The sequence below is a fragment of the Leucopleurus acutus genome, assembly GCF_964270905.1.
Source record: "Leucopleurus acutus genome assembly, chromosome: 8".
Lineage (NCBI taxonomy): Eukaryota > Metazoa > Chordata > Mammalia > Artiodactyla > Delphinidae > Leucopleurus > Leucopleurus acutus.
Genome location: NC_139151.1, coordinates 45,100,356 through 45,123,007, shown reverse-complemented (window position 1 = coordinate 45,123,007; position 22,652 = coordinate 45,100,356). Strand labels below are relative to the sequence as shown.

General features: G+C 39.4%; 1 protein-coding gene across 1 annotated transcript in view; it reads right to left on the bottom strand.

The window, feature by feature from the left end:
• Positions 1-8,412: 8,412 nt before the first annotated feature.
• The window catches only part of CTSC (cathepsin C), a 40,909-nt gene continuing 26,669 nt past the window's right edge, over positions 8,413-22,652 (bottom strand). The window contains exons 6-7 of the mRNA XM_082844514.1: positions 16,542-16,673; positions 8,413-9,366 (exon numbers count right to left, since the gene is read on the bottom strand). Coding sequence (XP_082700640.1) covers positions 8,864-9,366; positions 16,542-16,673 — 635 coding nt within the window. The 3' untranslated portion in view covers positions 8,413-8,863. The remainder of the gene's footprint in view (positions 9,367-16,541; positions 16,674-22,652) is intronic.

Genomic DNA, 22,652 nt, shown 5'->3' with positions numbered 1-22,652 from the left:
CGCGTGGGTGAGGAAGAGGAATAAATCAATGAAATACCTAGGTTTCTGATTTTGGAAACTGGGTGAATGAGGGTGCCAATAACTAAAAGAATGGAAATGAGCTTGCTTCAGGGATGGGACAAAGATGATGTACTCAGATTTGTGCATTTTGCACTGGCTAATGGGACTCATAAATCTAGGTACAAGTAGGAAGGGAGATATCTGGTTTAAAGTTATGGTAAGTACCATTATCATGGCCCCAATGATCTCCACCTCTTGGTATTCAGGCTTTCTGTAATACTCCGTCCTTGAGTAATTTGCTTCTGACCAATAGAATGTGGGAACATTGAGGATATCTCACGGAATATCTCTTCCATGATTAGGTTACAAAGATTTTGAATCCTACCTTGTTAGTACACTCCCTCTATTGCTATCATAGCTTGCACACTTAGGTGAACAAGCTCTCATATTGGAGAGGCCCATATGGCAAGGCACTGAGGGTAGCCTCTGGGCAGCAGCCAGCAAGAAACTGAGGCCTTTAATCCAAGAATCTGCAAGGAACTGAATACTGCCTACAATTTCTGGGTGAGCCTTCCCCAGGTGAACCTTCAGATGAGACTGAAGACCATAGGCTGACACCTTGACTGCAGCCTTGTGAGAGGCCCATGAAGCACAGAATCCAGTGAAACTGCACCTGGATTCCAGACCCACATCAATTATAAGATAACAAATTTGTGTTAGTTTAAACCACTGGGTCTTTGGGTATTGTGTTATGCCACAATTAGATAACTAATATATGAGCTCTGGAGATGGAGGCTAGATTTGGGATTCACCAGCACATAGATAATATATACTGACTGTGAAAAAGCTCAACTTGAGATAATATATAGTGATGGGGAAAGAGGATTGTATAGAGACTGGAGGAATAGTAAAATTAGGGAATGGGTGGGGGACCAGGAGTCTGAAAAGGGAACTGCAAAGAAATAGAGATCTGAAAGCTGGGAGGTGCAAGGTTAAGGAAGGCATGACCAAATATCAAATGCTGAGAAAAAGACTGAAAACTGCTTTAAGTAACAAGGCGTTTTTTTGCTTACCTTGATGTGAACAACTTCAATGAAGTGACCTGGTGGAAGGCAGATTTCATGACATTAAGGAGAAAACACAAAGAGAGAAGGTAAAAAAAAAAGCTTCCTTGAAGAAGCTTAGCTGTTGAAAGAAGGAAAAAATAATGGGATATTTGCTCTAGGATGAAAAGTTGGTGGCTTTTTATGAGGGGAGAGAGACCTGAGCATATTTACGTGATGAGGGCTTCTTGGCTGTGCAAATTTTGATTACATTTTCTGTTATATATAACATAGCTGTTATAACAAAACCAATACAGGAAATAACTTTATCCATTCATAACCCTCCTGCCCCTTTGAAGGTGCTTACACGTCCATTTGCTTTTTATGTAACAAAACACGGTATCATTTTTCTATGTATCATAACATAAACATTTCTTAATGTTGTTATATTGGAGGCACAGTTATTTTTACTACTGTGTAATATATTGTCAAGCTTGTGTACTGTAAATGACATATTTCCTATTTCTTGGACCACTAGGTTGTTTCCAACTTCTTATAACTGTAAATAATGCTGTCATTAATTGTGCAAAGTTGCTACAAAACAAAAACAGAGAGGCTCCTCCTAAGAGGTGTTTTCTGGATGATTGCCAAAGCCAGCACTCTTCATGCTGAAGGACTCTGAGCTGAATTCAGTAAAAATTTATGCAAAAATTGCAGGAGCCATTTCTTTTTTAATTTATTTTTTATTATCCCAAACTTTAAAATCCCAACAGGCAGGCAGTTCAAATATATAGAAAGAAATCCTTGAGTGCCCAGATTGACTTTAAACTTTCTGTGAACCCAGATGTGTTCTGTGAACCCATCCTGCATTGATACCTTTTCTACCAACATCCTGAGGTACACGTGGAATACAGCAGAGAAGGCCTCAGTCATCTTTCTTCTTTAATTAATTAATTAATTTTATACTGGAAAGAAGTTACTGTCCTTAATACCTTCCTTGCCATATCACTCCAAGTAAAATAATCCACCCTCCCTTGGAGGGCTGGACGCACTGCCAGAAGATACCTTCCATTTGAGCTTAGAGTTATTGTTGCAAATCTGCTAAATATTAGGTTTGCCAAATCCTTCCTGAGAATAGCTATCACATTTCTGGTGAGACACTTGTTGAAAGAAAAGTTTTCCCTGCTTTTGCAGTGGTCAGCTGAAATGCAACATGTTTAAGATAGAGTGTGTCATTCCTTTCTCACCGTTCCTCTCCTGACTTAACCTCTATCTCTGAGACCACCCTTCATTTATTCATCCTGGTTTAAGCTGAAGGCATCTCTCAGGGCTTGAGCGAGTATAATATCTACCTACAAAATGACAAAGAAGAATAAAACGGACCAGGGCCTGAAAAATGAACACACCACGAGGAGAAACACAGGAAGGACATCTTGAGGGAGGAAGTATAGAGCAGTTAAGAGCTGTGGTTCTACAACGTAGAGACCTGGGTTCAAATCCCAAGTAAATGCTCTTTGTAAGCAAAAATACTACAACCTCTCTTCTTTTTATCCTTATCTCGATCAAATGTTTGGTGGGTTGAGATGGTGTGTTCATCTTCTATGGCAGAATTTTCTCACTCACGTGGGCCTCCAATTATGATCCTACCTTCCCATTTGCTGCCCTCCTCCTTTTTTGAAATAAGAATTCATCCAATTTCGGATCCATCAATGAGCCCCATTCTTATTGTAAGTTAAGACTATATATTTAACAAGTTCCTCTTGGAACTTATCACTGGGTTCCTTTTGGGTGGGGCTCGTACACAATGGGCTCAGCCTGTTGTCTTGAAACTGAGGGGCAGTGCTCTTACCTTGTCTCACAACTTCAATGTGCCCCCACTCCCTGGGCCTTCCCTGCCTTTTACTACTCCTTTTGATTCTTCAAAGTTCAGCTCAAGTTCTGGAAGCTTCTGAGATACCCTCAGAATTCTCTCCCTCCTCCGAAGCCCATCACATTCATTTGGTGGTGGGGAAGAAAGCATAAAGGAGTTGGCATGTCGTAGTGCAGACTTTCTCCACCTTGGCACTGTTGACATTTGGCGCTGGATAATTCTTCATTGTGGAGTGCGTCTCCTCCCCCAGTGTGACAACCCAAATGTCTACAAACATTGCCGGATGTCCCATGAGGGACAAAAAATCACTTCTGGTTCAGACCCGCTGTTGAAGCCTGATCCTCATGCATCAGGTAATGTGCTAGGCTCTGTGCAGACTTTATTCATGGCCACATCCTATTTTTTTTTACCTTTTTCTTCTTTTTGCTTCAGTTTGCTCACTTATTTCTAACTTATTTTGTACTGCACCTTTACCATTGTAAACCTTTTTTTTACAAGGCAGGTAATATATAATCACTCACGGCTTCTTTGAAACTTTTTTTTTTTCTTAAGGGTGAGGGAGCAGCAAGGAATGCTTAAATTCAGAGGTCACCCTCAGATGCTCAAAATCCGTAGACAGACCTCGGCCACCACTCGCCTCCCAACATGGGCACCCTGCTCTGGCCGTGTCCGTGTCTCCAGCCCTGGCTTTGGCCACGCTGCCCTTGGCATCACCTTTTAACAAGTGAACACTGAAGACTAGAGATCTATGTTCAGACTATGGTTAGACAAAGGTCTAAATAACAAACCCTGGAGGATCAAAAATATCTGAGTTCATGATATCTTCAGCGCTGTTTTGTTTACTTTCTCTCCATAGACCCATCCTTGTTACTCCACTGAATTTTAGTCTACAGAACTGGGATTGTGTCTCTTGGGAATACTGTGCATTTCTTATGGTGGCATAGGAATAGTTATCTACAGGGAAAACAGGCTTTTCTTTTAGCTCTCCAGAAACCCCAAAAATGAGAGAATGGGGGGTATAAAAATCTGATACTAAAAGTATTCATTTTCTATCATTTATCTTATACTTCACTTGAAACTATTCAATACTTTTGAAGCTGCAGAAAATACATTACAAGAAAAAAACAAATCATCTCAATCATTACTTTAATGCACAGCCTTAGCTTCCTGGCATTCCCCTCATTTCCCCAGGGGAAGGCTATTTCTCCAAGTTCTTTCTTTTCAATTGATTTGCTAGGATTTCAATCTCTTTAGACCTTTTGCATTAGAGGAAGAAACAAGTCTGCTTTTTTCCCCTCAACTTGGGGGGTTTGGAGTTTATCACAGTCTTTCCTTATTTAACTACCTATAGAATTGAATTTGAATTCTATAAATTGCCTTTTAGGACCAAAAGTTCAAAATCAAAGTGTATCAGCATCACATCCTCAAAATCGGAGAAGGAGAGGTTAAGTTTCTTACTTTTGCTAGCTCCTCAAAGGCATGTGGGGAAAAGGGATCTTGATAAATGGACTTCTGAAAGGAGAAATGAAGACACCAACAAAGGCATGTGTTGCATGTTCTGTCCAGGGGCTAGTTTATCTCCTGCAATTTTGGTTTGCTGTCATCAAGAGGACATTGTGCAGGGCAGCCCTAATGTCTGCTGAGGATTCAATTATTTTACAGTCCAGGCGATTTTAGGCAAATCCACTTTGAATCAGAACTACAATTCAATGAAGTCAGTATTTTACAGCTAATGAAATTAAGACCTAATGGCAAACTAATGCACAACCAACGTACAATTTCCAGTCCATGCACTTCCCATCAGAGCTGAAGAATTTGTTATGTCTAAAGCTCTCCTGTCTTGGTCAGGAAGTCTCAACTTTAGGCCAAAAATAAATCTTTATTACAGTTAAGAAATATAAATATTAACATCACTATATTTAGAGGAAAACTGTTAGATTACACCTCCGAAACCAGAGCACTTGCCCTCAAGAGTTCAGAATAGGATTTCTGAGAACTGGAAAGGATCTTAGAAAGGATTTTACAGTATGAGGTCAGGTTGTCTCATAACATTTATATTTCTTTCTCCATTTTTCTTAATTGGGAGGCAGCAGGTACAGTAGAAAGTTCTTGACGCACTGGGGTCTAGATTTATCTTTATTAGCCGGAACCCCAGGCATGTTATTTCACCTCACTGAACCCATTTTTATTTTAATGACAGAGGTGGACTAGATGACCTTCCAGCTCTATTGTTATGTGAATCTGCTATGCTTATCCTGATAGGAAAATCCTGATTAGGAAAATCAAATTGTTACAACGTTAGCTTAACCTTTAGTTTTTGGGTTTTTTTTTTGCTTCAAAGTTACTTGCTGTCAGCTGGGTCTTGATTTTCAGCTCTGCTGTAGCAATCTAAACCTGATCGCCTCTCACACTTATTCTTTCCACACAGGCAGCAGCAGAGGCAATGATGTGGTGCGGGTTGTAAAAACTTCTGTACCAGAAAATCAAAATCAACTCCCTAATTCATAACGTTTTCGAAGATTTTTCTCCGTGGGTTTCTTTGCGCCATGTTCCTCTGTTGTTTTTTTCTCCCTTTAAAAAAAATATCCGAAGCCCCTCCTGTACCCTCTCAGGGTAGAGCTTGTTTATTAATAGAATACATGTGAGCTGCCTCCTCATAGCAAAAGATTACAATTTGAATTGGGAAAAAGATGACTTGAACAGTAACTAATATTTATATACCCTTACTACGTCCCAAGCACTGGTGTACCTACTTTCCATATATGAAGGCGTTTAACCCTTCAGAGCTCTGTGAAGTGGATACACATATCCCTTACTATCCAAATCTATTCGGTTCCTGAGGTCAGTGTTTAGAAGTCAGAGTTCAGTGAGCAAGTTTGAATGGCCAGGGAAACTTCATTATCTGAATTTACGTTAGTTTACCCACTTGGGATGGGGTAAGTCCTGACCTTAAACCAAATAAATGTCATTCAAAAGTGTAAACCGGACTTCCCTGGTGGCGCAGTGGTTGAGAGTCCGCCTGCCGATGCAGGGGACGCGGGTTCATGCCCCGGTGCGGGAGGATCCCACATGCCGCGGAGCGGCTGGGCCCGTGAGCCATGGCCGCTGAGCCTGCGCGTCCGGAGCCTGTGCTCCGCAACGGGAGAGGCCACAACAGTGAGAGGCCCGCGTACTGCAAAACAAAACAAAAAACAAACAAACAAACAAAAAGTGTAAACCCTTTTGGTTCCTTTATTATAATAGCAAGAGTTTACGGAGAGTTCAGACCGTGATAGATATTTATCCCATTATCCCCAGTTTACAGATGAGGAAACAGAAGCACTGGTAGGTTAAGTAAACTGCCCGAGTTCTCATGGCTCGTGTGGCAGAGCAAGCAATCTTACCCAGGCACTAAGGCACCAGGGTCAGGCCCGTGCTTGTGCTAGATGGCCCAGCTAAACTTATTTTTTGCTTTGTGGCCAATGGTGTCATCCACGCACATCACTACTGTAGCTTTTCTGGGCATGTGTTTGGGGAGGTTAGCCAGAGTTCCCAACCCATTTTTTTCCAGAGCTCATTTGCTCAACAGACTTTGATGATATGTTCTGTTAGCACCAATACAAACAAGTTTCAGACAATGAAACTTGCTTTTTGTATAGCTTAACAGTTTAATTACATGGCTTAAGGAACCATGATTTAGTCAACGTCTTGAATGAATTCCACCACTGTGGATGAAATGGTGATCTTTCTCTTATAGAGCAATAGGAAAAGCAGACCTCCCACAGCAGAAAATGCAAGTTGAAGGGCAGTGTAACTTGAGCTCTCTGGGCAATCCTGCATGCACCTCTGAAAACTTAGGCCCTTTTCAAACCATTGCTTGTCCTCAATTAATCATGCTTGTGAGACCTGCTTCCCATTGCCAGTTAAGTTCACAACTATAGTCCTTAGTCCTTCAATATTTCCTAGATTATTTAAAGAATGATACGAGCAACGATTTTCCTTCAGAGCTCAGCCAGGGCCCCCGTGAAATTGTGCAAAAGCATGGGTGCTCTTCACCTTCAGGACGTGCTCTCACATGTGTCAACTGACTGCTGTCCAAGTAAACACCAGAGGATGAGCTCACACTTAATGGGTTAAAGAAAATCTTAGCTATTAAGCTGACAGGTAGTATATCTTTATAAATTTTAGTGAAAAATAAATTCCTGCTTGATTTCAAAGTCTATTTACACTTTCATGTAGCAACAAGGCTAGGCATAAATTAGGATTATAATTATTACATTCCACCAGTAACAGTAACAAGGAAAATATACCTCCTTGGAGGCCTTCCAGATAATAAGAACTCTGGCTACGCCTGCCATTCAGAGTGTCTGCTTCTTTGTCATCATGTGGTAAAAAGGTCAAAGGTATGCGGCCGTGTACCAGGAGGCCCAAGAAGCCACACTTTAAATACGAGGCAAACTCCTCGAATAACCCTTCAGTTTAAGAAGAGTAAAAATGTCATTGTAGGGCTTCCCTGGTGGCACAGTGGTTGAGAGTCCGCCTGCTGATGCAGGGTACACGGGTTCGTGCCCCAGTCCAGGAAGATCCCACATGCCGCGGAGCGGCTGGGCCTGTGAGCCATGGCCGCTGAGCCTGCGCATCCGGAGCCTGTGCTCTGCAATGGGAGAGGCCACAACAGTTGAGAGGCCCGCGTACCGCAAAAAAAAAAAGAAAAAAAAAAAGAAAAAAAAAAGAAAAAAAGTCATTGTAGTGAATTGCAATACAAAAAGTACATGAGGTTTAAGACAAAACTGAGACTTAACATGTCAATGTGAAATTTCCAACTATGCATCTAGTATCCCTGGTGATTTTGGATACTCTGGTGGAAAGCACAGAGATTCAGTGTCTACGCCACTCAAGGAGAACCAGACTTAGAAAATCTAGGTTCTAATCTAGACTCATCATTTACCAGCTGTGTGACCTTGGATGAGTCACTTGCCCTCTGTATAAGCCTCAGTGCCTTTTTCTGGTTAAGAGGAAGTTACACTGAACCATCTTCAAGGTCCCTTTCAGCTCTAAAAGCCTTGTCGTTCTTGTTTATGGTTTAGAGCTCTAATTTGCCTAATTTTGCCTAATCTATTATTTCTAATGGATCCTATCTGTTTACTCAGTGTGGAGATTTCATAGCACTGTGAAATATCCCTTGGAGATCCCAAAGATCTGACCAAATATAAACTGCTAATATTCCACGAATTAGGCTATTACTGCTCAGCCAATGAAGGCTAACCAATACTTCCAAATGCAAGATACACCATAAGAAGGTTTAACCAATAACCAGACTCTTATCAAAACTCCTGTATCTTTTCTTTATAATCTCTGTCTCATCAAATCTTCAGAAGATAACTTCAGGGTTCACTAGACATTAACTGAGTATACCCCCTATTGTAAACGTTCATAATTTTGTTGTTTTTAGTTGAAATACCCTGATTTTCCTTTTTAAAGTATTTACATGAGTGAGAGAAGTAAATACAACTGAAGGAGTCAAGATTAAAAATTCTCTTAAGCACATACATAAATTTCATAATACATATCACCTGAATATTTACAAAAAATTTTTAAATTTAATAATCATTGCCATATTTTCTCACGATTTATACAATTAAAAAATAAGCCTGTGCATTCACATAGACTTTTAAAAATACAGCATCTGTTTGAATCACAAATGATTAGCAAAATCCATTACTTCATAGTTTACCATCATCCATAAAAACCTCATTTCACTGAATATTTAGGAAAAAGCAGGCTGGTGTTCAATGGGAAAGTATATTATGGTCAAGGGCAGTTTAAATTTTAAAGGCACAAATCTTCCTAGGGATCTATTTGTAACCTTTTGACATTGCAGTAGCAATACGGTAAAAGTCTCTAGTCTGTGAATAAGTCAGTTTCCTTTCATGACTGTTGGTGATCAGTCTGAAACGCTGGGAGGTACACCCTACAATTTAGGAATTGGTGTGGCCGCCAGTGCTATGCTTTCAATTGCACACTCATCGGTTCCTCTGCGGATCCGGAAGTAACCACCCTCACCCCAGCCAGAGCCCCAGCTGTTTTTAACAATCCAGTAATCCAGTCCAGAGGCCAAGTCAGTGCCATAGCCCACCAGCAGGACAGCGTGATTGGTCAGTTCAAAGGGGTTGAAAGGGTCTCTCAGACCAGTGTGGTGGTAGATCCCCTTGTGGTAGTGGAAGAAGTCATCGTAGACTTCAAACGCAACTGCCATGGGCCCATGATGGACCAGCTCAAGCTTCATCAGGGCTTCATTGCAGCCCCCATAGAAACCTCCCACATAGTGGTACTCGGAGGAGTAGTAACGGAAGCAGTCCTCTTTCAGTTTGCATGGAGAATCTGTGCCTGTGTAGGGGAAGCAGGCCTCTTCCACCAGCCCAAAATCTTGGGCATACTTTCCTGCGATGAGGTATGGGAAGCCACCTTCACAGCCTTGAGGATGAAGAACACACAGAGTTATTATTACCCTCTATTAGAAAGGGGTACAAAACAAACTGTCCCATTTCATATTTTTTCTTTTCTACGCCATTAATTATTCTTTATGTCACCCCCAGAAGTTGTTTCTTAGCTTAAATACCACTTCATTCATCCATCCATCAGCCATCTATTTGACACCTCATATGGAAGGTAGCTTCGTGGTTAAGTGGGAGGCTCTGAAGCCTGACTATAGAGGCTCAATCCAAAACGGGGTTAAGAATCGATAATTTCTCTGTACCTCTGTTTACTTATCTGTAAAATAGAGATAGCAATAGCACCTTCCTTGTAGGATTAAATGAATTACTTCATGTAAAAGCAATAAAAGTTCGCTATTATTGTCATTATTAAATAGCCAGACACTTCCTCAAGGAAGTCTTCTCTGACCGCCTCTTGCAGAAAAGTCTAAATTAGGTCCCCATATCCTTCCTCCAGTCCTGGCCCTATTACAAGCATATCTCAGAGACACTGCAGGTTCAGTTCCAGACTACCACAATAAAGCAAATATCACAATAAAGTCACACAAACGTTTTGGTTTCCTAGTGCATATAAAAGTTATGTTTACAGTCTACTGTAGTCTATTAAGTGTGCATTTTGTCTAAAAAACAGTACACACACCTTAATTTTAAAATGCTTTATTGCTAAAAAAAAAAACCGCTAACCATCACCAGAGCATTCAATGAGTTATAATCGTTTTGCTGGCAGAGGGTTGGAAATATTTCAAGAATTACCAAAATGTGATAAAGAGACATGAAGTGAGCAAATCCTGTTGCAAAAATGGCACTGACAGACCTGCTCGATGCAGGGTTGCCACGAACCTTCAATTTGTAAAAAACAAAAAACAAAAAACCATGCTGTATCTGAGAAGCACAATAAAATGAGGTATGCCTGTATACACATCCAGAACCCTTTTTCTTCATTGTTCTTATAATTATTTAGTTTCTATTTTCCTCACGTAACTGTAAGCTTCATGAGGGTAAGGACTCTCTTGATACTTCAGAGTCCCCAGGGCCCAAAAGTCACAATGTCAGAGTTTAATAAGTATTTCAGAGAGAAGGAAAGGCTCACTGACAATCATTCACCAGCAGTTTCACTGGTGGACTGAGAAAGTCTCTGGTAGCCAAACCTGGGGTTGAAAGCAGAAAACTTTAAAATGAGAATGTTTCTCCCTGAATCAACGGCAGCCGGGCTTTCTACACACCTTACGTATAGCCTGTTCTAGAAGCCTACGTACACAATTTTTAAACCCTTCTGGAGAGAAACCAGTTCCGTATGATTTCAATAAGAATTAGGTTTCAGAATGAGACCGTATTTGGGACTGAGATTCATGCTTAGAAGCTGAGTGGCCTTCAAAATACTATAGAACAACTTCATGTCTGTTCCTTGTCTATAAATAGGATAACAGCTACTCTTTCAGGGTTTGAGCACTGTTGGTAATGCATGTAAGAGGCTCCTAAGAGCCAGTGCTTACTCAAAATATAGCAATTATTGACATGTTGCTGGATGGTACAGTGAATTCCATGAGAAACCACTCGATAATAAGTGATACGGCCAGAAGTTGCACCCAGGATTGTTTTTTTTCCTGAATTTTTGAATTTTATTTTATTTATTTTTGTATACAGCAGGTTCTTATTAGTCATCAGTTTTATACACATCAGTGTATACATGCCAATCCCAATCGCCCAATTCATCACACCACCACCCCCACCTCCCCCACCACTTTCCCACTTTGGTGTCCATACGTTTGTTCTCTACATCTGTGTCTCAACTTCTGCCCTGCAAACCAGTTCATCTGTACCATTTTTCTAGGTTCCAAATATATGCATTAATACACGATATTTGTTTTTCTCTTCTGACTTCACTCTGTATGACAGTCTCTAGATCCACCCACGTCTCAACAAATGACCCAATTTCGTTCCTTTTTATGGCTGAGTAATATTCCATTGTATATATGTACCACACCTTATTTATCCATTCATCTGTCAATGGACATTTAGGTTGCTTCCATGACCTGGCTATTGTAAATAGTGCTGCAGTGAACATTGGGGTGCATGTATCTTTTTGAATTATGGCTTTCTCTGGGTATATGCCCAGTAGTGGGATTGCTGGGTCATATGGTAGTTCTATTTTTAGTTTTTTAAGGAACCTCCACACTGTTCTCCATAGTGGCTGTATCAATTTACATTCCCACCAACAGTGCAAGAGGGTTCCCTTTTCTCCACACCCTCTCCAGCATTTATTGTTTGTAGATTTTTTGATGATGGCCGTTCTAACTGGTGTGAGGTGATACATCATTGTGGTTTTGATTTGCATTTCTCTAATAATTAGTGATGTTGAGCAGCTTTTCATGTGCCTCTTGGCCATCTGTATGTCTTCTTCAGAGAAATGTCTATTTAGGTCTTCTGCCCATTTTTTTTTTTTTTTGTGTGGTACGCGGGCCTCTCTCTGCTGTGGCCTCTCCTGTTGGGGAGCAGAGGCTCCGGACGTGCAGGCCCAGCGGCCATGGCTCACCGGCCCAGCCACTCCACGGCATGTGGGATCCTCCCGGACCGGGGCACGAACCCAAGTCGCCTGCATCGGCAGGCGGACCCTCAACCACTGCGCCACCAGGGAAGCCCTGCCCATTTTTTTGACTGGGTTATTTAGTTTTTTAATATTCAGCTGCATGAGCTGTTTATATATTTTAGAGATTAATCCTTTGTCCGTTGATTCATTTGCAAATATTTTCGCCCATTCTGAGGATTATCTTTTCGTCTTGTTTATGGTTTCCTTTGCTGTGCAAAAGCTTTTAAGTTTCATTAGGTCCCATTTGTTGATGGTTGTTTTTATTTCTATTACTCTAGGAGGTGGATCAAAACAGATCTTGCTGTGATGTATGTCAAGAGTGTTCTTCCTATGTTTTCCTCTAAGAGTTTTATAGTGTCCAGTCTTACATTTAGGTCTCTAATCCCTTTTGACTTTATTTTTGTGTATGGTGTTAGGGAGTGTTCTAATTTCATTCTTTTACATGTAGCTGTCCAGTTTTCCCAGCACCACTTATTGAAGAGACTGTCTATTCTCCATTGTATATCCTTGCCTCCTTTGTCATAGCTTAATTGACCATAAGTGCGTGGGTTTATCTCTGGGCTTTCTATCTTGTTCCATTGATCTATATTTCTATTTTGTGGCAGTACCATATTGTCTTGATTACTGTAGCTTTTTGTATAGTCTGAAGTCAGGGAGCCTGATTCCTCCAGCTCTGCTTTTTTCCCTCAAGACTGCTTTGGGTATTCAGGGTCTTTTGTGTCTCCATACAAATTTTAAGGTTTTTTGTTCTAGTTCTGTGAAAAATGCCATTGGTAATTTGATAGGGATTGCATTGAATCTGTAGATTGCTTTGGGTAGTATAGTCATTTTTACAATATTGATTCTTCCAATCCCAGAACATGGTATCTCTCTCCATCTGTTCGTATCATCTTTAATTTCTTTCATCAGTGTCTTAGAGTTTTCTGCTTACAGGTCTTTTCTCTCCCTAAGTAGGTTTATTCCTAGGTATTTTACTCTTTTTGTTGCAATGGTAAAAGGGAGTGTTTCCTTAATTTCTCTTTCAGATTTTCATCATTAGTATAAAGGAAAGCAAGAGATTTCTGTGCATTAATTTTGTATCCTGCAACTTTACCAAATTCATTGATTAGCTCTAGTAGTTTTCTGGTAGCACCTTTAGGATGCTCTATGTATAGTATCATGTCATCTGCAAACACTGACAGTTTTACTTCTTCTTTCCAGATCTGGATTCCTTTTATTTCTTTTTCTTCTCTGATTGCTGTGGCTAAAACTTCCAAAACTATGTTGAATAATAGTGGTGAGAGTGGGCAACCTTGTCTTCTTCATGATCTTAGAGGAAATGCTTTCAGCTTTTCACCATTGAGAATGATGTTTGCTGTGGGTCTGTCATATATAGCCTTTATTATGTTGAGGTAGGTTCCCTCTATGCCCACTTTCTGGAGAGTTTTGATCATAAATGGGTATTGAATTTTTTCAAAAGCTTTTTCTGAATCTATTGAGATGATCATATGTTTTTTATTCTTCAATTTGTTAATATAGTGTATCACATTGATTGATTTGCATATATTGAAGAATCCTTGCATCCCTGGGATAAATCCCAGTTGATCATGGTGTATGATCCTTTTAATGTGTTGTTGGATTCTGTTTGCTAGTATTTTGTTGAGGATTTTTGCATCTATATTCATCAGTGATATTGGTCTGTAATTTTCTTTTTTTTTTTTTCTTTTGCAGTATGCGGCCTCCCACTGTTGTGGCCTCTCCCATTGCGGAGCACAGGCTCTGGACGCGCAGGCTCAATGGCCATGGTTCACGGGCCTAGCCGCTCCATGGCATATGGGCTCTTCCCAGACCGGGGCACAAAACCGTGTCCCCTGCATCAGCAGGCGGACTCTCAACCACTGCGCCACCAGGGAAGCACTGTAATTTTCTTTTGTTGTAGCATTTTTGTCTGGTTTTGGTATCAGGGTGATGGTGGCCTCATAGATGAGTTTGGGAGTGTTCCTTCCTCTGCAACATTTTGGAAGAGTTTGAGAAGGATAGGTGTTTGCTCTTCTCTAAATGTTTGATAGAATTCACCTGTGAAGCCATCTGGTCCTGGACTTTTGTTTGCTGGAAGATTTTTAATCACAGTTTCATTACTTGTGATTGGTCTGTTCATATTTTCTATTTCTTCCTGGTTCAGTCTTGGAAGGTCATACCTTTCTAAGAATTTGTCCATTTCTTCCAGGTTGTCCATTTTATTGGCATAGAGTTGCTGTAGTAGTCTCTTAGGATGCTCTGTATTTCTGCGGTGTCTGTTGCAACTTCTCCTTTTTCATTTCTAATTTTATTCATTTGAGTCCTCTCCCTCTTTTTCTTGATGAGTCTGGCTAATGGTTTATCAATATGGTTTATCTCTCAAAGAACCAGCTTTTAGTTTTATTGATCTTTGCTATTGTTTTCTTTGTTTCTATTTATTTCTGCTCTGATCTTTATGATTTCTTTCCTTCTGCTAACTTTGGGTGTTGTTTGTTCTTCTTTCTCTAGTTTCTTTAGATGTAAGGTAAGATTGTTTATTTGAGATTTTTCTTGTTTCTTGAGGTAGGCTTATATAGCTATAAACTTCCCTCTTAGAACTGCTTTTGCTGCATCCCATAGGTTTTGGATAGTCGTTTCATTTTTCACTTGTCTCTAGGTATTTTTTGATTTCCTCTTTGATTTCTTCAGTGATCTCTTTGTTATTTAGTAACGCATTGTTTAGCCTCCATGTGTTTGTGTTTTTTACGTTTTTTTCCCTGTAATTCATTTCTAATCTCATAGCATTGTGGTCAGAAAAGATGCTTGATACGATTTCAATTTTCTTAAATTCACTTAGGCTTGATTTGTGACCCAAGATGTGATCTATCCTGGAGAATGTTCCATGCACACTTGAGAAGAAAGTGTAACCTGCTGTTTTTGGATGGAATGTCCTATAAATATCAATTAAATCTATCTGGTCTATTGTGTCATTTAAAGCTTCTGTTTCCTTATTAATATTCTGTTTGGATGATCCGTCCATTGGTGTAAGTGAGGTGTTAAAAGTCCCCCACTATTATTGTGTTACTGTCGATTTCCTATTTTATAGCTGTTAGCAGTTGCCTTATGTATTGAGGTGCTCCTATGTTGGGTGCATATATATTTATAATTGTTATATCTTCTTCTTGGATTGATCCCTTGGTCATTATGTAGTGTCCTTCCTTGTCTCTTGTAACATTCTTTATTTTAAAGTCTATTTTATCTCATATCGGTATTGCTACTGCACCTTTCTTTTGATTTCCATTTGTATGGAATATCTTTTTCCATCCCCTCACTTTCAGTCTGTATGTGTCCCTGGGTCTAAAGTGGGTCTCTTGTAGACAGCATATATACGGGTCTTGTTTCTGTATCCATTCAGCAAGCCTGTGTCTTTTGGTTGGAGCATTTAATCCATTCACGTTTAAGGTAATTATCGATATGTATGTTACTATGACCATTTTCTTAATTGTTTTGGGTTTGTTTTTGTAGGTCCTTATCTTCGCTTGCATTTCCCACTTAGAGAAGTTCCTTTAGCATTTGTTGTAGAGCTGGTTTGGTGGTGCTGATATCTCTTAGCTTTTGCTTGTCTGGAAAGCTTTGGATTTCTCCATCGAGTCTGAATGAGATCCTTGCCAGGTAGAGTAATCTTGGTTGTAAGGTTCTTCCCTTTCATCACTTTAAGTATATCATGCCACTCCCTTCTGGCTTGTAGAGTTTCTGCTGAGAAATCATCTGTTAACCTTATGGGAGTTCCCTTGTGTGTTATTTGTCATTTTTCCCTTGCTGCTTTCAATAATTTTTCTTTGTCTTTAATTTTTGCCAGTTTGATTACTATGTGTCTCAGTGTGTTTCTCCTTGGGTTTATCCTGTATTGGACTCTCTGTGCTTCCTGGACTTGGGTGGCTGTTTCCTTTCCCATGTTAGGGAAGTTTTTGACTCTTCAAATATTTTCTCGGGTCCTTTCTCTCTCCCTTCTCCTTCTGGGACCCCTGTAATGCGAATGTTTTTGCATTTAATGTTGTCGCCACGGTCTCTTAGGCTGTCTTCATTTCTTTTCATTCTTTTTTCTTTATTCTGTTCCGCAGCGGTGAATTCCACCATTCTGTTTTCCAGGTCACTTATCTGTTCTTCTGCCTCAGTTATTCTGCTATTGATTCCTTCTAGTGTAGTTTTCATTTCAGTTATTGTATTGTTCATCTCTGTTTGTTTGTTCTTTAATTCTTCTAGGTGTTTTATAAACATTTCTTGCATCTTCTCGATCTTTGTCTCCACTCTTTTTCCAAGGTCCTGAATCATCTTCACCCTCATTATTCTGAATCCTTTTCTGGAAGGTTGCCTATCTCCACTTCATTTAGTTGTTTTTCTGGGGTTTTATCTTGTTCCTTCATCTGGTACATAGATAGCCCTCTGCCTTTTCATGTTGTCTATCTTTCTGTGAATCGCACCCAGGTTTTCTGACAGAAGACATTATGATCTCTCTACTATCCCATCCTTTTGCCTTTGCCAACAATGGCAAACTACATACAGGTAAACAGTGCCTGAAATACAACACATACCTTGAGCATACTGGCTGCAAGACACAACCTCCTGAGGACTCAAGATTGGGGTCTGGGTATTGTTGGTTAGTATACGGATTCTTGCTTCCATCATCCCCATAGAAGCAAATGAGTAGCAGCTTCCACAAGACCCTGGTGATAGAAAAGAAGGATATATAACCCAAGAGACCTTTGACGCACTCAAAAAGAATCATAGAAACCTTAAGTGCATGACATACATTAATATATTTATATTGAGTGTTGCGGTTTTTGTTCATAAGGATCAGCACAATAAAGAAGATTCAATCAAAGAATGCTACTGACCTTACAGGCAAACATTAAGATTTTAGTTTTTTCACCAAAAGGCAATCATTACTATATGGGGCTTTCTTGAAAATATTTTGGGAGAAAAAAAACCGAACTTCTGCAAAGCATTTGACAATATTCTTTTTTTTTAACATCTTTATTGGCGTATAATTGCTTTACAATGGTGTGTTAGTTTCTGCTTTATAACAAAGTGAATCAGTTACACATATACACATGTTCCCATATCTCTTCCCTCTTGCGTCTCCCTCCCTCCCACTCTCCCTATCCCACCCCTGTAGGTGGTCACAAAGCACCCAGCTGATCTCCCTGTGCTATGCGGCTGCTTCCCACCGGCTATCTATTTTACATTTGGTAGTGTATATATGTCCATGCCACTCTCTCACTTCGTCCCAGCTTACCCTTCCCCCTCTCTGTGTCCTCAAGTCCATTCTCTATGTCTGCATCTTTATTCCTGTCCTGCCCCTAGGTTCTTCAGAACCTTTTTTTTATATTCCATATATATATGCATTAGCATACAGTATTTATTTTTCTCTTTCTGACTTACTTCACTTTGTATGACAGTCTCTAGGTCCATCCACCTCACTACAAATAACTCAGTTTCATTTCTTTTTATGGCCAAGTAATATTCCATTGTATATATGTGCCACATCTTCTTTATCCATTCATCTGTCGATGGACACTTAGGTTGCTTCCATTTGGCAGTATTCTTAATAATGCAGAAATGATTTACATTTGCAACATTCTGAGCCATCAAACTGAGAGAAAATAATGGAGGGATACATATAAGCTAAGCTTTTAAATACCTCCAGAGAGGCATTTTCTAAAGCCCTTGTTGGGTGGAATTAACCCTAATAATGGCTCAGGTATGGGTGTATTATAGTAGAGAGTTGGATTCAACCAGGGTCAAGGAGGCAAAATACAACAAAGTCCAAGGAGGTAAGAGAGTAATTACAATGACAGATATGGTATTTAAGGTGGCCAGTAAGGAAGTAAAGATATAAAGCAGATGGAGGTAGTGAAATGGAAAATGAATTGAAAAGTAGCTGTATGGAGGTAGGGGAGAAGGGAAAAGAAAACAGCTTTATTTAATATGTAAATGTTCTGGCAAGACAAAATAAATTTACTTAAGAAGCATATGCTAGGAATATAGTTGCTGCTTCAAGAGAAGAAAAATATTGTATTATGAGGTAATTTATATAAAAATATTTTTATCTGTTTCTTCAATATGTGTGAGTAGAAGAAATACACAGAATAAAATATGGAATGTATGTAACAAAACTGGGATTTCCACTTGTTACAATTCTAGAAAGAAATGAGCATAACTTAATCTCCCCATTATGATACAGCCTCTTTCACCTCTGCCACTGATACAATTTCTACATGGAGATATGCTTGTACCAAACCTGAGACACTGGTATTAAATGCAGTTGACATGTTACTCAAGTTACTAATATTAATTAGTTACCAAATTACTTGAATGGTAAGCACTCCCTTGTGCACGTAAAGTAAGATGAACGAACAGACAATATTACAATTCAAAACACTCATTCTACATAAAGAGAATGCTGCCTTTGTTCTCTTTAATAAGTCTGAATTTAGTTAGTGAATGTCTTCCTCCAAAAAGTATTAAGAAGAACACTGTCCATTAAAAATATGAGGGGCACTGTTTTTCTCTTCTCCAGGTAACTGTTCATTCATGTCCCTCCCTGAGTACAAAGGAAAGCCAGGATACTCTATGCTCAGCCTCTAACATTCTTAAGCCTACTTGAATTACTTAATACCGTTTTCCTCAAACTAAATTGTGAATTTCTTTGAGTATTTACAGGAAATCTGTTTTCTTCACCTTGATGCCTGATGCAATGAAGGAACTCAGTGCATCTCTGTAGAAAGAAAAGTCAAATTATGAATAAGTGGATACATATTTATATCCAGGAAAGAAGGTTATTTCAATGGAAACAGTTAATATTTACTTTTAGTCCATTAGAGCCCTATCACCCTGTAACTGCTACCATTCTGATGGTCCCCAAAATTCTCCCCGTAAACATCTCAGATTTATCCATACTGCTTTTGCCACTGAGGGATCACCTAAATTATGAAGATTAGAAGAGAAACATTTGGAAAGGGGCCTTGGGATTCATCTAGTGTGCAACCTACTCAATAATACATACACTGAGATTCAAAAAGAAGCATTGACCTGTCCAAAGTCACAAAACTAAAGGGTGGCAGGTGCTAGCATCTAAATGTCTCCTAATGCAGAGTACTGTCTTTTTCCATTTATAGATCAGTATCTACTTTAAAGAATTTTCAAATTTCCTTTCCCTGTCTTCTAGTTACTAGATAGAATGAAATTAATGTGCACACTTTGTTTTCAAAACCATCCAAATAATACTATCCTTAGGACTCCTCTTTCAAATGACAGAATGTCAAAGAACTAGATGAGTGACAGTAAATGGCCATGGCCAGTGTTCCTTTCTTGAGACATCAGGATCTTTCAATAAATAACATCACAAGAGTCTAGAAATGGCCCCAATTTGGCCATTTAGCATTCTTGGCCCAGGGCAGCCACAGAAATAATCTCTCTTGGTATTAACTATTAAATCCTCATCATCTGACCATCCAGCATTGTGGGAGGGACAGGCCACATGTACATTCAAGGGCTCAGAATGTGCTCTGTTAACAGAGAGATCACAGGAATGAGGAAAGGAGATAACCTTCCTCAAGTCCTTGATGTTCCCAGAAGGTCAGCTGCCAATGTAAGTAATGCCTCTTCAGAAGTCAGGCAAGAGTCTAGATTCTGTAAATCAACTATACTTCAATAAACAAATAGTAAATAAATAAACAACAAAAATAAATAAAAGGACCATTTTCTCTTAAGAAGACTACAGGGCAATAAAGAAGAAGAAGGGGAGATGATCCAGACAGAGCTCTATGGTAATCATATTTCCACAATCTCAAATAGGTATGTGATTGTCAGATGGTTTAACTATATTCAGCTGTAACTTCTAACAGTGGAGAGAACACTGAACTGGGAGTAAGGAGCCAGGATTCTTTTTCCCTTCCCTCCCACCCTGTCACTCAGCTGTGTGACTCTGGGCAAGTCACTTGAGCTTTTTGGCATTTCTTTTTATCTTGTGTGTAAAAGGAATAGGGTGGAGCAGTTTAAGGCCCCTGCCTTCCAGTTTTAATATAAACAGTAGTTAGAACAAGACTTAAACAAACTAGATTTTAAAGTTAGGAAAACCCTCTGCATTTCCTAATTAATGTGACCTGAAAGACACTCCCCTTCTCTCTTGAAGATGCAATCATAAATAAAGACAGCACAGCTGGGAGAAGAACAAAGAAAGTCCCATCTCTTGCAACTTCCTAGCTCTCTTCCCTCTCACACATCAAAGTAAATCCTGGCTACATGGCTAGTGCTTAGAGATGTTAACACGTGTAAAGGTAAGAATTTGCCCCCATCCCCGCCATATTTTTTTTCATTAATCTTGATTTGCTCTCCAAATAGAGAAAAGTTGTGAATTCCCTTAACTGTGGGTAATTTTGAATTCTAGGTTATATAGAACACTGGTGTATTTAAGTTAGTGGAAATTTCCAAGTAGCCCAGTTAGTAAGAATAGAAAATAATTTTTTCCCAACCTAAAGTACAGAAAACCAAAAAGAAATCAAAAGAGGAACAACTAAGTACATTATTTTCTCAGACACCTAACAAGATACTACAGATGAGGGATCAGTTTAAAAGCAATTAATCTGTCAAAGCCCTCCGTTTTTAAATTGCCCATGTCTGTACAAACCATATTTATAACACTCAAAGAATATGGAATATTAGAGATGACGATACCTTTTACCAAGCCACAAGAAAATCATTGTCAAAGGATATAGCTTTAGAAAGTCTAATTTCCTTCCCCTGAATAATTATCTCATCAGTAGTCAATCATATATTTTGTGGAGTGGAACTAAATATTTCTTTCAACCTTTTCCTAAAGAATTTTAAAAACGCCCTGTTAAAGCAGTTATTATACTGTATTTTAATGTTTTGCTTGCAGGTCTTGCTAAACTGTAGTTTCTAGGATGAGGACCATGTCATATTGGTCTTTATATCCTCAGCCATTAAACAAAAATTACTGGACTTCCCTGGTGGCTCAGTGGTTAAGAAGCAGGGGATACGGGTTCAATCCCTGGTCCGGGAAGATCCCACATGTGCAGAGCAACTAAGCCCGTGCGCCACAACTACTGAGCCCGCACGCTCTAGGGCCTGCGTGCCGCAACTACTGAGCCTGCGTGCTGCAACTACTGAAGCCCATGTGCCTAGAGCCGGTGCTTCACAACAAGACGAGCCACCGCAATGAAAAGCCTGCACACTGCAACGAAGAGTAGCCCCGCTCGTCACAACTAAAGAAAGTCCACGCACAGCAGCAAAGACCCAACGCAGCCAAAAAAAAAACTCCTAACATATTAGATACTCTATAAACACTGCAACACAGTGGAAACAACCATGTGCCAAGCCCTCAATAACCAACACTTGACATGCAGTATTTACTTAATCCTCTCCAATAAGGATAGGAAACCTGTTTGATGACAGAATAAATTTTATTCTCTTAATATCAAACCTTTAATCGACTTTCCATTCATTTCTCAATTACCTTCAAATTTCTCTCATTCCCAGTCCCTCCTTTCCAAGGAAGCTATCCTCAGAAAAGGTAGGGATGGATTTCAGGACCCACACTTTCTCTAGAGCCAAAGAGTCTCAGAATAACTGGTACAAAGGAAAGACAAAGAGATGAGACCTCTGGTGTCAGATGAAGGACAGGAACACTGCTGCTGTAAGACCTGCTCAAAGCTCCATATATTCAGAACACTTTGCAAGAATTCAGTCAGGATGAACTGAAGGGTTGGTGGTGAATGTTGAGAAGTGGGAGAGGCTGATTAGCATTGAATTTTAGGAAAGGGGAAGGACAATTTATCTTTGGGTGTTATAAATTTATAATCCTCTCTCAGGAGACACTAATCAGAATGTTTCCAGACAGTAAATACTACGCCCATTTTATAGTAACAAAGCAGTCATGTGTACTGTAATTATCTTCAAAATGAGCTTAGAAGTAATAAACCTGAGTATTATATAAATGATTCTCCAATCATTGTTGGCTAAAATTTAGGATAAAATAATTTGCTCTCAAGTGCTATGAGAGGAAACATTATTAAATCTACTCATCCTGTATCCAATTTCCAAAAATAACATAAAATGCAATTACAGTGATAATTCTGATAAACCTGGGCTCTGCCTCCAGCCCACCGTTCAGGAAGCTGAGTTAATACTTACCATTATATGTCTTATCCTGGGGTAAAGTTAATTGAAAGGTCTTTACACAGCTCAAAAAATCTACTTTACCAGAAAAAAATTTAAGGATTCATTTTCTGGGCTCCTAAAGTAATTAAAGACTAAATGATGGGGGGAGGAAAAAGGGGTAGAGTGGGCAGACAGGTAGTAAAGAAGGATTCCAGCATAAAGAAGATGTGGTATATATACACAATGGAATATTACTCAGCCATAAAAAAGAATGAAATATTGCCATTTTCAGCAACATGATGATCCTAGAGATTATCATACTAAGTAAATCAAAGACAAATATCATATATCACTTACATGTAGAATCTAAAAAGTAATACAGATGAACTTATTTACAAAACAGAAACAGACTCACAGACATAGAAAAAAACTGGTTACCAAAGGGGAAAGGGGAGGGATAAATTAGGAGTTTGGGATTAACAGATACACACTACTATATATAAAATAGATAAACAACAAGG